Source organism: Aquarana catesbeiana, linkage group LG01 (assembly GCF_042186555.1).
Source record: "Aquarana catesbeiana isolate 2022-GZ linkage group LG01, ASM4218655v1, whole genome shotgun sequence".
Lineage (NCBI taxonomy): Eukaryota > Metazoa > Chordata > Amphibia > Anura > Ranidae > Aquarana > Aquarana catesbeiana.
The window spans coordinates 371,484,196-371,501,455 of record NC_133324.1 but is presented as its reverse complement, the minus strand read 5'-3'; the positions used below and the strand labels follow the sequence as shown (position 1 = coordinate 371,501,455).

Genomic DNA, 17,260 nt, shown 5'->3' with positions numbered 1-17,260 from the left:
TATTAGCTACACGCAGCAAGACCTGTTGGAATATTCGCACTCACTAATCTGGGATGTTAACCCCGAGGGGGGTTCTACATATAATTATGGACTATCACTAAGTCTTTATGCAAAAATATTTGTTTATATATATTCTTTATTGCACATGTTTTCACTGTATATATATTCTTTTATGATTTATAATTGAGGGTATGTGCTCTATTAAGGTCTATACCAGTATTAATATATAGGACGGGTAACTTGGAGCTAGTAATCTAGCATACACTTTGAGACTTGCACATTAAGGCATATTTACCAGTAGGAAACAATCACTGATTAAAGATGAGTCATGTTTTTGGCAGGATCACTTCGCTAAGTGAATAACAGCCTGTTTATCAGTCACGTATTCATAGTTCACTGAGCATTAATATAAAAAATAATTTTCCTTTTTTCTCACACCTGGCACCTTTACCCAAACTAGGAAGCGCCACCACCCCTCTTCATTCATAAAATCTGTGGTTATAGACCCCTTTGGGGGAATATATTAGGGGAGGCAGCATACCAAGACAGATTAGTAAGCGCGATCATTTTATATATATATATATATATATATATATATATATATATATATATTTTACACACATATACATATACACACACATATACACATACACAGTGGCCGGTCGTTAAGTGGTTAAAAGGGGCATATTTTGGAGATGTTACAGAGCTCAAGTCTAAAAGATTTGGACAGAGATTAGATTTGGGGCTGAAAGTACAGGTCAGAGTCCAGGATTTATATACATGTAAACTAAGGATATGAATTATACTGCCCTTTTATGGTAAAAATGCACACTTGCACATTGGGAACAGGCAAGATTTAGGCCTCATGCACATAGGGCATTTGCCCAGCTCTCCTAAACACCTTTCCTCCTAGCAGCAGTTTTGTAGAAAAAACAAACAAACACAAAAAAAACAATTCATGCACTTGTGGCGGCACAGTGGTGTAGTGGGTAGCACTCTCACCTAGCAGTAAAAAGGGTCGCTGGTTCGAATCCTGAACACAACACTACCTGCCTGGAGTTTGCATGTTCTCCCTGTGCCTGCATGGGTTTCCTCTGTGTACTCCGGTTTCCTCCCACACGCTAAAGATGTGCTGGTAGGTTAATTGGCTTCGGTCCAAAAATTGGCCCTAGTATATGAATGTGAGTTGGGGACCTTAGATTGTGGGCTCCTTGAGGGTAGGGACCGATGTGAGTGTGCGATGTACGTGTGGAGCGCTGCGTAAAATGACGGCACTATAAGGGTAACTTCAATAAATAATATAATCGATGAGCATCTTAATGAGACACAATGTACAGGGATAGGGGCAATTGTAGACATGCACACTCACTCAGGTTAAACTGGATGGACTGGTGTCTTTATTCAACCTTATTAACTATGTAACTAGGGCATTAATTGATTTAATTGGCAAGAATAATAATTTTCTGGCCACTGAAATCAATGCTCAAGCACTTGAGGCTCCTAGCGTTAACCCCAGTTAAGATGCATTTATGAGAGGTTTTTTCCTGACAGTGGGTTGTTTTTCTGCCTCTAAAAACACCTTTCCATGCATGGACAAATAGGCCAAAACCATTGCACAGAGCAGAAAAAGTATGACTTTATTGAAAAGGACAGCTAATCATGACCACAATTAGGTTGAAAGTACAAAGAAAACGGATTATCCATACATGTTAAATTAGGGAGACAACTTCTTATATTGTGAATCCCATAAGAACAGAAACATTGAGATTCATCCATTATAAGAGGTATGAGTTAGGGGAGCAATGAGCCCCCAAAAAACATTTGTAATATGAGCACAAAGATTGTACTAACATTTAAACAATAGAGTAGGGAATACAAAACACCTGTGGGGAACCCCAACTGGTTAACTGTTAAGACAGCAGCAAAAAAAAAAAAAAAAAAAAAAAAAAAAAAAAGGAAAGAAAGGAGAGGGAAAAAAGAGTGGAAGTGGGGAAAAGGAGAAGTAAGGATGCCAGCCACCCAGCAGGACAGGAATTCATTCATGCAGTTGCGTTGGTACCAGGAAAGCAATTTCAGGAGCGAGTCAGTCTGGTGGGAGAAAATGGTCCACCCAGGGCTGTCAAAACATTGTGATATTTAGTGATTTTATCCACTATTGTAGTCCCAATTTTACTATGCCTTATTGCTTGTGTAATTCTAATCTTGGTCTCTATAAAACAAAAGTGACAGGGTTTTCCAGGCCCTCACTATTGTTTGCTTAGAAGCCATCATAATCTGATCAAAACGTTCTGATTGGGCTTTCGTAAGATCAGGAAGGGACAGTGGTTGAGCAATGCAAAAGCAAGATCAGGCCTTAGGGCCAAAGTAGCTACAATTTTAATCACTTCCCGCCTGTAAGACATGACGTCCTGGACTTGGAAGTGGGGAGATTAGGATGATGTCTGCAGCTACAGGCATCACCCTGGTATTTTTCTTTCAGCCAGCAATCCTCTACAATGTAAAAGCCATCCTAGTGGTTGATTAGCTGTTAGATTGCGTCCTCTCCCTACCATTGTCCACTGGTGCATCTCCAGGCTCTCACGATTGAGGAGCCTGGGATCTGACCCATCGGTGCTGTCGGGTTATCATAGAGCTGGCCTTGGGCTAGAATGTCCCTGGCCCTCTGATTCTGGAGACCAGAAGAGACTTTACTTCCAACTCTGGCAGATGTAAACACTGTTTTGCAAAGCATCGGAGATCAATTTTTTTTATCTCACGCTTTCCAGGGCAGAGGAGAGATATGGGGTCTTATAGCCCTTAGAGAGGACCTGGTCATGCCTTATTTTGATCACAAAAGAGGTTTACTTTCTTGCAATAGGAAAGAAAGAAAAAAAAAAAATTCCCCTTTATTACTACTGTTTACAATTTTTTGACGGACCCAGAGCAACAGTGTTACTATAGTAGGTGATCAGATTTTTTTAATCATAAACACGATTATGATCTCTAATACCAGCGAATTTCACTGGTCTAAGCAACCATTTTTTACTGGTTCAGTGTTTACTATGGTGATTAGCTGCGATTGGCCACAGCTAATCACATGGTACAGATGGGCTGTGCTTGGCCCTGTCCGTACCATGTGATCAATGTGACCAATCACAGCTAGCAATACAATTGTACACAATGAATGGTGTGAAAGGAAGCTATCCATTGTGTAAAATTGTCATATGATCTGCGATGATTGGTCAGTGGGCCCGTATACTGAATATGAATTTATGCCAATTCTTTATTGCCAGGGAGAAAAAAAAAAAAAAAAAGTCTTCTGATCTTTAACAGAGTTTCCTGCAATTCATTTTGTGGCCAAGAAGAAAGGTTAATACTCCATTCTGAACATCCTCTTTTTCTCAAGAATCCATCAGGCCATCAGGTGGAAGAGCCAAGAATGAATTCAGATGGAACACTAGTTCCTGTGATAATAAATCTGAACAATTCTGTAGAATCCAGGGAGAACCGACTGCCAGACTCAGAGCCTAGCTACTTTTTGGACTTCTGCTTGGTCCTGGATAATCTTCCTCATCACTAGGAGTAGCAAAGATTAAGAATTTGCAAAGTGCTACTTTAGCTCTCGCAAACAGTATAAGGCTCCATCATGCACACTGGAGCGGATAAACGGCAGTTTATTGGAGTTTGGGCGTTTTTTTTTTTTAAAAGCCCATAAACTCAACTCTAGGTTAGCCTATGTGTCCATGCACACATGGACTTTTTTTTTTAGCTTTAATGAGCAGTGGAGTTTATTGGCTTTTTTCTGAACGCCAGAAATTCGTGTTCAAGAGCAGTACTGGAAACGCCAGACACCGGTAAAAGGTGTTAAATGAGGGTTAACACTGTAAAAAGAGCGTTAAACCTCGTTCGACGTTTCTCTGCCTCTCGTCATCATGATGCGACTTGTGTGCTGAGGATGAAGGGGAACCCTCGCCAAACTGAAAAAAAAATTGGCGTGGGGTTCCCCCCTCAGACAATACCAGGCCCTTTGGTCTAGTATGGATTTTAAGGGGAACCCCCTTCACTGAAAAAACGGCGTGGGGCTCCCCTAAAATCCATACCAAACCCTTATCAGAGCACGCAGCCCAGCCAGTCAGGAAAGGGAGTGAGGACGAGCGAGCAACCCCCCCCCCAAAACGTACCAGGCCGCATGCCCTCAACATGAAAGGAAGGTGCTTCGGGGCAGAGGGGGGAGCTGCGCCACCCCAAAGCACCTTGTCCCCATGTTGATGACAAGGGCCTCTTCCCGACAACCCTGGCCGTTTGCTGTCGAGGTCTGCCGGCGGGAAGCTTATCGGAATCTGGGAGACCCCTTTAAAATAAGGGGACCCCCAGATCCCAGCCCCCCACCCCATGTGAATATGCGGTGCATTGTACCCCTACCCATTCACCTGGGGAAAAAAAAAAAAAAAAAAAAGTGTCAAAAATAAAACACACTACACAGGTTTTTAAAGTAGTTTATTAGTCAGCTCCGGGGGTCTCTTCCAACTTCGGAGGTCTCTTTCTTCTCCGCGCTCTCCGGCATTACAGCGGAGCTGTAATTCCGGTTCTTCTGCGTTGTAGTCTTCCGATGTGGACACGAAGCTCTCCCACTGTAATGCCGGGTGAGCGGTGCACAATGACTTATAATGGCATGGGGCATGGTCACCGAGTGATGTTATCCGGTGACCCTGCCCCTTATGACGTCACGTTCCCATCATGCACCAGGACTGTAACATCATAAGGAGCGGGGTCACCGGATGACATCACCCGGTGACCATGCCCCATGCCAATATAAGTCGTTGCGCACCGCTCACCCGGCATTACAGCGGGAGAGAGCGTTGTGTCAACATCGGAAGAAGAATGGAGGGAAGAAGACGACGGAGAAGACCGGGCCACTGCTAGCAAAAGAGCGGCAAAAGAGCAGAAGAACCGGAGACCAGGAGAAGAGGCTGGTGAGCGCGGAGAAGAAAGAGACCCCCGAAGCCAGAAGAGACCCCGGGAGCTAACTAATAAACTACTTTAAAAAACTGTGTGCGTTTTATTTTTAACGCTTTTTTTCCCCAGGTGAAAGGGTAGGGGTACGATGTACCCCATACTCATACATAGGGTGGGGGGCCGGGATCTGGGGGCCCCCTTATTAAATGGGGCTCCCAGATTCCGATAAGCCGCCCGCAGACCCCGACAACCAACAGCCAGGGTTGTCGGGAAGAGGCTCTCGTCATCAACATTGGGACAAGGTGCTTTGGGGTGGGGGGGGGGGGGGGCGCAGCTCTCTCCCTGCCCCGAAGCACCTACCCCCATGTTGAGGGCATGCAGCCTGGTACGGTTCAGGGGGGAGGGGCGCTCGCTCATCCCCACCCCCTTTCCTGACCGGCCTGCGTGCTCGGATAAGGGTTTGGTATGGATTTTGGGGAGCCCCACGCCTTTTTTGGCGAAGGGGGTTCCCCTTAAAATCCATACCAGACCAAAGGGCCTGGTATTGTCTGAGGGGGGAACCCCACGGTTCCCCTTCATCCTCAGCACACAAGTCGCACCGCAAGTCGGATGATGATCCGACTTGGTGCGACTTCTATTCAAATCAATGGGCTCCCATAGGGAACCACTGATTTTGAATAGAGGCAGAGAAACACAATTAAGCGCCACTAAACGTGCATTGACGGCAATGCAAAATGCTGATAAAGATCGAGTTTTTAAAGCAGCGTTTTCCTGTCAGCAATCCGATGTTCAGAACGGCCGTTTATGAGCTCCAGTGTGCATGGAGCCTAACTCCTGGCATCCTGCAGACATCAGTGCTTAAGTTCTATTAGACGCAAATCAAACAGCATTTATTAATGGCTGATAAACAAAATTAGCATCTAACAGAACTTCTCCACTGAGGTCCTTCACCTAGAAGTATACTAGGAGCTGTACTATTTAGGAAAGGCAAGAAACCAGTTTTCAAACTGTATCTCTACTACACACTGTGCTGTGTGTGAAGATGTGAACAAGCACAATATTTTTTATTTAAAATTACACGCAAGAGGGTATAATGGGCAGCGTACTCCAGAAAGAACTGGGCTAAGGTGCAGGATGTAGTTTCATGTAAACTTAGAAAACATTTTCCAAGTTCTAAGTTCAAAAGCATGATTAGAAACGCTTTAAAGCAGATAGGTCAGTCAAAAGCATCAAATAGTTTCAAGCTAGAGTATCTATTCTGGATAAATTCTGCTGGGTGTGATCAGCTGTGATTGAATCTGCTCTTGAAAATCCAAAGGTTTAAACATCAAAACTATTAAAAACAAAATCCATAAGCTTACATCCAGAACAAATTAGGCAGACTTTTCTTTTACATGATGCATTTCAATACATCGGTTTCAAACGTGGGATTTTGATTTTATATAAAGCTTAAAACAGGTAGTGACAATTTTAAAATTTAAGTAGAAGTGACAGTGACCAGGTTTGGGACAATCCATATAATGCCGATAGGGGTTCTTGACAACTGGCTTTTTGCATATATGTTTTAAAGCGAAGCTCCACCCTATTTTATAACATTAGCTCATTCAGATTGCAGTAATGTAACGACAAAAAAAATGACTTTTTCCAGCAGTACCTGTGTTTTGCAGAAGTTCCTCTCTGCTTCCTGTTTCTATTCTGCGGATATGGGCGGGTATTGTGTGGCTATTTCATCATTTCCTTTCAGCCGTACTGGCTCCTGGGAGCTTGTGTGATTGTTCCCAGGAGCGATTGCGGAGGCAAAGAATGCGGAGCAAAGAATGCTGGTAGCTCAGCATCAAGGGAACAAGGAAGTAAATGCTTGTAGGCTTCACGTGCCCACAAGCAAGACGAAAACGGCCGGACATATTTTATAGAAGTTGATCTTTACAACGAAAGCAGACATCGGGCAAGCTCAATCTCCAAAACAGTGAGTTTGCAAGTGTCAATGTTTGATTGTGTTAATGTTTGCCAAAAAAAAAAACCCAGTGGAGCTCCGCTTTAACCATTATAAAAAAAAAAAAAAAAAAAAAAAAAATCCAACTACAAAAAGTTTGATTATGACATTCTTTCTAGCAAAATATTTTTAAATTACTTTCCTGCTGAATGTTCTTTAGTGCGAACAAAACTACTTACTTTTCCTTTTAACTGGCATTGCTCATTTACGAGACTCTCGCCATCTCCAGCAGCAGTCTGTATCCAATTCACAAACTCATTGTCAAGCTCACCCAAACTAAACTGTGCCAATTTGGACACGGAAAAGCTTTCAATCTGAAAAAGAAAATGTAAGACCTTTTCAAATCTTGTATTCAGTTTATAAAAAGCTTTTTTGCTGTGGGTCTGGGGTCAAACTAAATTTATTTATACAGGGAGGGAACTGGCAGACTTTCAGTTTTCTACTCAGCACAAGCTAAAAAGTGAGCCTTTAGCGAATAATCTTTTTTCAATCAGATTGTAGTTTTTTCTTATCATCTGTGATTTAAAGTTCCCTTTACTACACTGAAGCACATTTATTGGATTTCTAAGTTGCACATGAAGATTACAGAAAGGTGCATTTCTGGTTATTTAAAGCTGAACTCCAGATATAAAACACAAGTTATTGCAGCTCTGTATTCAACTAGTAAAAGTATTTATGCAAGCAGTGAAGCAACTGAATATGACTTGGTGTCAACCACCTAGAGTCCCTGTACAACAGAGCTCAAACAGCAGAGGGAGCTAGTCAGGTGTGCTGCGGTGCTCATGTGCCAACAAGAGACATCTGACAAAATGTACAGTAGATCGAGATTGTAGCATGAGATACAGCTCAGTGTACTACTTCTTTCACTGTCCTGTAAGCGCAACTGAACTGTGGCAGAGAAAAATCAGTTCTTCTGTTCTCTCAGACAATGTACGCTGCAGCATAAATTTAAATCTCAAGACAGAAATACAAATACTTTTGCTGGTAAAACAGCTCCTGGAGAATAAAATATTTATAAGCGTTGTGTTTTCTACAGTGTAACTCTAAATATATCTTGATTAACATCACCCTGGAATTTTAAAGATCTAGATCATTGCAAAGCAACAGTACATACCCATGATCCCAAATACACAGGTAGAACAGACTCCTTTCTTTGTTGAAGGAAGAACACAACCATGAGAGCAAGAACATATGGCGGCAAGCCCCCTTCTTCAGGTCTGTCTATGCCACAGAGCTGCAGACAAAGTGTTTAGAGAATGTTAAATACTATAATACAATAGAAATGGAAAAAAACAAAAAAAAAAACAAAAAAAAAAAAAAAAAAAAAAAAAACACCTGGAAACAGGAGGTGTCTATATGGCACCAAAAGTCACAAAAAGTGTGTGCCCAAAGAGTCCCCTGATACTTAACACACACTGCATGTAGGATTCGATAGAAATCTGTTTTGCCAGAGCCACCGTCATCTCACAATAAAACTATCGCTTTTGGACACAGAGCACATATAAGAGTTCACACGGCACTCAGAAAATGCTTAGGAAATATAAACACCTGTTCTTTTAAGGAAAATTTGAAGCCAGAGTGGGAGGCACCTGAAACAAGCAGATTAAAGTCAGATTGCAGTTTAATACCTCAGATGCTTGCTGGTAGCCTTCAGGGATCGAGAGGGAGGGACTACATGGTGTGTGACTTTATGCACAGTACTTTTAAAAAGACAGTTATGGTCAGTGTTATCCCCAGTTTTTTTTTTTTGTTGTTTTTTTTTAATGGCTCTCCGTTTACAGGAGTCATCTGGCAAAAAGCATGTACAGCCTGCTTTGTGAGATCTGGGCCATAACTAGATTCAAGATTAAGACTGGACTGGTGATATTGTACGAATGCATAAGTAGTCAGCCCTAAGTACTTCCAGAGATTGGAGACTTTTGAAAACCTACAGCAGTACAAAATTTACAAGCCGTTTGGGACAAGGTGTCCATGAGCTCTGTGGACTGGTGACATCAGGGGTCACTACTATCACATAGCTGGGGTCTGCTCTGTATGTCACACAAAAATTAAACACTTCTGATCGTCTGTTTATTTTTACTATTTAAAACTTATTGAAATTAGAACTGCACAAATTATATATCTATATATTTATATATTTTAGAGCTGCACGATTCTGGCTAAAATGAGAATTTTTTTTTTTTTTTTTGCCAAGATAGATCACGATTCTCTCATGATTCTTGCAGCGTAACATTTCACATTTAAACAAAAAAAAAAAAATTGGGCTAGCTTTACTGTTTCTTTTTTTATTCATTGAAGCGTATGCTTTCCCCAAAAAATTGCGTTTGAAAGACCGCTGGGCAAATACAGTGCAACTAATATATTGCAGCGATTGACATTTTATTCCCTAGGGTCCCTGCTAAAATATATATAATGTTTGGGGGTTCCAAGTAATTTTCTAGCAAAAAAATATTGATTTTAAGTTAAGAAACAAGTGTCAGAAAAAGATTTAGACTAAGTGGTTAAACTTCCTGCATTTACACATGGTTTAAAAACTTGGCAGGCTGCCTGGATTTTTTTTTCCCACAGAAGTTTATCCCTTTGATCTAAGGAGGAAGAGTTAGTTACAATGTTTCATGAAAAACTTGGCAGATGCCCACAAATGTGTAATCAACATTCCTCAGTGCCAAGAGAAAGAAGTTACAAAGTATCTTTTAGTTCTTTTTAGATCAAAGGGAAGAACTTCTGTCTGTATATGAGGTCAGTTTAACCACTACCTTTGACACTTGTTGCTTACAAGTAAACAAAAAAGTATTTTTGCTAGAAAAATTACTTAGAACTCCCAAAATTACAAGAGAATAAAATAGCGGCCATTGCAATATTTTATGTCACAATGTATTTGCACAGCAGTCTTTCAAACACAAAATTTTGGAGAAAAATGCACTTCAATGAGCAAAAACAAAAACCAAACAAACAAACAGCAAGGTTAGCCCAATCGTGATCTTTATTCTAAGCAAAAAAAGGATTCTCATTTTATCCAGAATCGTGCAGCTCTAATTGAAACCAAAAAGTATATTGTGTAACACATTAGATATCCCCACACATGTGCCAGAGGTAGACATCAATAAGGTTTACCTAAAGTGATAAGCTTTAAAAAGGTTTTCTAAATTATACTGTGGTCCCATCATGCCATTATACATCTACTGAACTTGCCAAGACCAGTGCACACTTTTTTCAACTTTTACTAAATCTATCAGCAATAAATTCAAAAGGATTCATAAGAAAAAAAACTGCATAACAGTAAGAGCATTTACCTTTGCCCAGTATCTAAAAGCCACAACCAGAGGTATGAGCCTTGATTCCAAAAAGCCCAAAGTAGTGAGCAGGTTGGTGGTGAGACAAGCATTTTCATTGCCTGCACTTACTTTACAAAGACGACCACTATTGAAAAAGAAAGAATTAAGATTTTCCTTAGTGTTATATAGATTAGTAAATTGGATACTGTAGAGAAACCAAAAAGGTGCAGTCTGTCTAAGGTTACTGTGTGCAGCCAAACACTGGCAGGTCCTCTCTATGCAAACAGCCAATTTAAACCTAAAGCCTGCCCATTCAACAGGAACTGCCTGAGACTCAAACAGTGTACAGGCAGGCTGAATATACCAAAATTGATGGATTAACTTGGGTACAACTAGCCTGCCGGATTTTACATGGAATTATTGCTAGTTGCTGTTATAGCCGCTAGCAATAATCACTGAGGCAGCTAGCCAGTCTACCAGCTGAAACAGTAAGGGCAGTTCCAGCACATATTTTGGCACTTATTCAGGGCAAATACAGGAGTCTATCAAATGAGCAACATCCTTTTTGCCTAGACTTCAGCTTTAGCCCTTGTTCACATCAGTGCAATTTGGCAATAGGTGCATCCTAATCCGTGCAACACCGACTTTGCGGCACCGCACAGATTTCCAAAAATAGTTTCTGCACTACTTTTGGCAATGTCGGGGGCAATGTCAATAGACATCTGTGCATGAACCCGCACAGATGTCTTTCAAGTCGCCCCTGAAGACGGACTGAAATGCGGTTTGCAATCGTGCAAGATCAGATGAACTTGCGCAATTTCAAAGCCATGTTCAGTGTGAACAAGGGCTCAGGCCTTACGTACACTGAACATTTTTACAGCTGCTCCTAGGGACGCCTGGCATTTATTCCCAGCCTCTAAACTCCCCTGCATGTTAGCCTATGTGTCCATGTACACATCGGCTTTCAGCAGCCTTTTAGAGGCAGTAGAGCAGTAGAGTTTGGGCAGAGAAAGGCTTGACGCTACTAAAAGCTGCTAAACGGAGCTAGACGCTAGGTGCATTTAGCGCTTGAGCATCAATTAATTTCAATGGCCAGAATAAATTTATTGAAATTAAATGAATTAAGCGCCCAAGAGCTTGAGGTTTGTAAAAGCTAGACACTACAAGCCTTAGACTACAAGAGTCAGACACTTTTTTCTGCAAAAAACACTGCTGGCTTCTAGGAGAATTAAACATCCTGTGTGCATAAGGTCTTATAACCAAAACACATTTTAATAATATATGTTTCAGAATAGTTGGGGGGGGGGGGGGGGGTGTGTAACAAAAAGCGTTCTAACCTCCTCTTTTCTGCACAAACCACAACAGGCACTCTTGCATGGAAGTCAGCATCAAAGTCTACGAACAAATCTAGAATTGTGAAGATGGATATACATGTTAGAGAAAAACCTTGTTTAAAAAAAAAAAAAAAAGGCAGCAAGTCTGATCTCGCTCACAAAGACATATCTTTACTGTAAACATAAGACAACCTCCCTCATATGTAACTTGTGCAGGTTAAGGAACAGCACTGAAGGCGATTAGCAACTGGCCCAAGGAACAGCATCTAAAGATTCTAGAATACAATTCTATTTTGTTGCATAGCCTAGAAGGTGCACAATGATTTTTATAGTTATCTTATCCTTTAAAGGCAAGACTACATTTTAATGGGAGTGGGGGAAATAGTGTATCTTTATTTTTAACCTTTAAGATACAGTATCTCACAAAAGTGAATACACCCCTCACATCTTTGTAAATATTTTATCTTTTCATGTGACAACACTGAAGAAATGACACTTTGCTACAATGTACAGTAGTGAGTGTACAGCTTGTATAACAGTGTAAATTTGCTGTCCCCTCAAAATAACACATAGCCATTAATGTCTAAACCGCTGGCAACAAAAGTGAGTACACCCCTAAGTGAAAATGTTCAAATTAGGCACAATTAGCCATTTTCCCTCCCCAGTGTCATGTGACTCGTTAGTGTTACAAGGTCTCAAGTGTGTTAAATTTGGTGTTATCGCTCTCACGCTCATACTGGTCACTGGAAGTTCAACATGGCACCTCATAGTAAAGAACTCTGAGGATCTGAAAAAAAAGAATTGTTGTTCTACATAAAGATGGCCTAGGCTATAAGAAGATTGCCAAGACCTTGAAACTGAGTTGCAGCACAGTGGCCAAGGCCATACAGCGGTTTAACAGGACAGGTTCCACTAAGAACAAGCCTTGCCATGGTCGACCAAAGAAGTTGAGTGCACGTGCTCAGCATCATATAGAGAAGGTGTCTTCGGGAAAGCGACGTATGAGTGCTGCCAGCATTGCTGCAGAGGTTGAAGGGGTGGGGGGTCAGCGCTTAGAGCATACGCCACACACTGCATCAAATTGGTCTGCATGGCTGTCATTCCAGAAGGAAGCCTCTTCTAAAGATGATGCACAAGAAAGCCTGCAAACAGTTTGCTGAAGACAAGCAGACTAAGGACATGGATTACTGGAACCATGTCCTGTGGTCTGATGAGACCAAGATATATTTATTTGGTTTAGATGGTGTCAAGCGTGTGTGGCAGCAACCAGGTGAGGAGTACAAAGACAAGTGTGTCTTGCCTACAGTCAAGCATGGTGGTCGGAGTGTCATGGTCTGGAGCTGCATGAGTGTTTCCGGCATTGGGGAGCTACAGTTCATTGAGGGAATTTCAACATGTACTGTGAACATACTGAAGCCGAGCATGATCCCCTCCCTTCGAAGACTGGACCACAAGACAGTATTCCAACATAACGACCCCAAACACCTCCAAGACGACCCCTGCCTTGCTAAAGAAGCTGAGGGTAAAAGTGATGGACTGGCCAAGCATGTCTCCAGACCTAAACCCTATTGAGCATCTTCTAAGGGAAGGTGGAGGAGCACAAGGTCTCTAACATCCACCAGCTCTGTGATGATATGGAGGAGTAGAAGAGGACTCCAGTGGCAACCTGTGAAGCTCTAATGAACTCCATGCCCAAGAGGGTTAAGGCAGTGCTGGGAAATAATGGCGGCCACACAAAATATTGACACTTTAGTCCCAATTTGAACATTTTCACTTAGGGTGTACTCACTTTTGTTGCCAGCAGTTGACATTAATGGCTGTGTGTTGAGTTATTTTGAGGGGACAGCAAATTTACACTGTTATACAAGCTGTACACTCACTACTTTACATTGTAGAGTGTCATTTCTTCAGTGTTGTCACATGAAAATATATAATAAAATATTTACAAAAATGTGAGGGCTGTACTCACTTGTGAGATACTGTACCTCTCTAAAAATAGCCAAAAAAAAAAGTTATGGGAGAGTGGGAGGATGCACTGATGAACTGCATATAATCATTTGAGGCACTGACATGAAACAGGTACAGCGAATTTGCAAGGGTGTCCACTTATAAGAATTATAGACCCTTCATTTCTTTGTAACAGGTATATTTTAAATGATAGAGACAGAATATCAACAAAAAAATAAACGATACAAATTTTACTAACTGAACCTCAATTTATAACATAAGTATTTGATTCGCTACCAACCAACAATTGTGACTCCTACAGACTGGCTATATTATGTGCTCATGTGATACACAGATTAGTCCTGTCAATTTAAGGTGGTGTTACGAATGAAAACTCATGTGTATAAAAGACACCTATCCATAGAATCTTTCTTCCATTCAAACCTCTCCATAATCAGCAAAGAGCTGTCAAAAAAGACATCAGGGACAAGAATGTAGTCCTGCACAAGGCTGGAATGGGCTACAAGACCATCAGTAAGAAGCTTAGCGAGAAGGAGACAACTGTTGGAGCCATTATTCGCAAATAGGAGAAATACAAAATAACCATCAATCCCCCTCAGTCTGGAGCTCCATGCAAGTTTCTGCCTCATGGGGTAAAGATGATCATGAGAAAAGTGAGGTATCAACCCAGAACTACACAGGAGGAGCTTGTGAATAATCTCAAGGCAGTTGGGACCACAGTCACCCAATAAACCATTGGTAACAATACGCTGCCATGGATTGAAAATTCTATAGCACCTGCAAGGTCTCCCTAAAAAAAAAAAAAAAAAAAAAAAAAAAAAAACACCACACACACACACAAAGGTCTGTCTGAAGTTTGCCAATAAACCTTTAAATCATTCAGAGAAAGATTGGTAGAAAGTGCTGCAGTCAGAGGAGACCAAAATTGAGCTTTTTGGCATTAAATTTATTGTTAAACCACTTTCACATCTTCATACTATAAGCGCTGTGTCCTAATCCTGTGAGCGATTTATAAAAGAAAAGCCAATTATACCTCATTTAAGTGTGCCTCTCAGCAATTATGTGATGGGCTGACTCTCTCCAGTCCCTGTCTGACAGATGCAGCAGGCGGGGCTGAGGTTGCCCCCCTGATATCACCGGGGGGGGGGGGGGGGGGTAGAAAGCCAGCCGTCACATGATCGTTGAGGTGCTGTGAAATGAGGTATAATCTGCTTTTTTATAAATCACTCACACAGGGGGACACAGCGCTAATAGTATGATATATAAATGTTATTTTAGCAGCAGGAGTTGTGGGGGTAGGCAGGGAGTGGGGGGGGGGGGGGGGGGGGGCGGTGTGAGGACCAGGAGAGCAGGGCTGTAGCTGACGTGGGTGCGTAAACTGACCACAGTATCAGGGCTCAGCAGCCATGATACAACCCCTGGCAAAAAAGTATGTAATCACCACCCTTGGAAAATAATTGTGTAGGAAAAAAAAAAAAAAATCATACATGCTTTAAAACTTCTCATTATTCCAACCTTTTGACCAAGAAACTTGAAAAAAGAAAAGGAAACTGTAGTCAGTTGTAACAGTTCTTGCAGATCAAGCAGAGGAAAAATAGAATGGAATCACCATGTACTTTGCGGTTCTAAAAACAAAAATCTGCATCAGATGACATCATTTTTCAGGATGTAATCACCAAAAAACCCTTTCAATTGATGGAAGAAAAGTATCCCAAATCTCAATATAAACTTGTGCATTTAGTGAAGATGTAATGACTCATCTCCCCCATACCTTTACCTGACATGCAACCCCATACCAATGATTGTGGATATGTGCATGTTTTCTTCAGGCAGTCTTCATACATTTCATTGGAACAGCACCAAACAAAAGTTCCAGCATCATCACCCTGCCCAATGCAGATTTGTGATTCATCACTGAATATCACTTTCATCCAGTCATCCATAGTCCATGATTATGTTTTTTTTAGCCTACTGTAACCTTGTTTTTTCTGTTTAGGTGTGAATGATGGTTTTTGTTAGTACAAAATAAATGGAAAGGTTGTTAAAGGGAAGCGTACTGGTGGACCAAGGAAGACAAAGCATCAAGTAAGAAAACTTAAAGCAATATGCCTTAAAAACAGAAAATGTGACCGAAATGTAAAACAACGCTTAAAGAAAAATGGGATTTGCATACAAAATAACCCAAAACGAAAAACCATCATTAACACCTAAACAAAAAAAAAAAAAAAAAAAGTTAGTGGGCTAAAGAAAAGCAATCATGGCCTGGATGACTGGATGAAAGTGAGTGAGGGGAAAAAGTATTTGATCCCCTGCTGATTGTGTACGTTTGCCCACCGACAAATAAAATGATCAGTCTATGTTAATGGTAGATTTATTATAACAGTGAGAGACAAAAAAATATATCCAGAAAACCGCATTTACATAGTCCGGTTGAAAAAAAAAAAAAAAAAAAAAAAAAAAAAAAATCCATATACACAAACCTACATTTAAAAAAAAGTTATAAATCGATTTGCATTTTGATGCGTGAAATGAGCGTTTGATCCCCAATTAAAGATTAGGCTCCCCGGTGTCTTCTATACAAGTAACGAACTGAGATTAGGAGCACTCTTGGAGTGCTCCTAATCTCAGCATGTTACCTGTATAAAAAAAGACACCTGTCCACAGAAGCAGATTCCAATCTCCACCATGGCCAAGACCAAAGAACTGTCCAAAGAGATGTCAGGTAGAAGATTGTAGACAGACCTACACAAGGCTGAAATGGGCTACAAGACCATCACCAAGCAGCTTGGTGAGAGGGTGACAACTGTTGGTGCAATTACTCGCAAATGGAAGAAAACAATATAAAACTGTCAATCTCCCTTGGTCTGGGGCTCCATGCAAGATCTCACTTCGTGGAGTTTCAAGGATCATGAGAATGATGAGGAATCAGCCCAGAACTACACAGGAGCATCTTGTCAATGATCGAGGCAGCTGGGACCATAGTCACCAAGAAAACAATTGGTAACACTACACCGTGAAGGACTGAAACCTTGCAGCGCCCACAAAGTCCCCCTGCTCAAGAAAGCACATGTACATGCCTGTCTGAAGTTTGCTAACATCTGAATGATTCAAAGGAGAACTGGGTGAAAGTGTTGTGGTCAGATGAGATCAAGCTCTTTGGCATCAACTCAACTCGCTGTGCTTGGAGGTGGAGGAATGGTGCCTATGAACCCAAGAACACCATCCCCACAGTCAAACATGGAGGTGGAAACATTATGCTTTGTGGTTGCTTTTCTGCTAAGGGGACAGGACAACTTCACATCAAAAAGGGATGATGGAGGGTGCCATGTACAGTCAAATCTTGGCTGGGACCCTCCTTCCCTCAGCCAGGGCATTGAAAATGGGTCATGGATGAGTATTCCAGCATGACAATGACCCAAAACACACAGCCAAGGCAAAAAAAGGAGTAGCTCAAGAAGAAGCACATTAAGCACCGGGCGAATTCCAGCACTCCTCTCCTACATGTAAAAACCATAATTTTTTTTGCTGGAAAATTACTCAGAATCTACAAAATTTATAATATATATATAATATATTTTTTAGCAGAGACTCTAGGGAATAAAATGGCAGTCATTGCAACTTTGTGTCACACGGAATTTGCGCAGCAATTTTTCAAACTCAATATTTTTGGAAAAGAAAATGTTCATGAAAAAAAAAAAAACCAACAGTAACGTTAACCCAATTTTTTTTGTATGTGAAAGATGTTACGCAGAATA

At 41.2% G+C, this 17,260-nt stretch overlaps 1 protein-coding gene across 1 annotated transcript in view; it reads right to left on the bottom strand.

Annotated features, from left to right (window-relative positions):
* The window catches only part of TUT7 (terminal uridylyl transferase 7), a 148,215-nt gene that overhangs the window by 45,132 nt on the left and 85,823 nt on the right, over positions 1-17,260 (bottom strand). Inside the window, 4 exon segments of the mRNA XM_073633387.1 lie at positions 7,108-7,242; positions 8,043-8,162; positions 10,222-10,348; positions 11,541-11,610. Coding sequence (XP_073489488.1) covers positions 7,108-7,242; positions 8,043-8,162; positions 10,222-10,348; positions 11,541-11,610 — 452 coding nt within the window.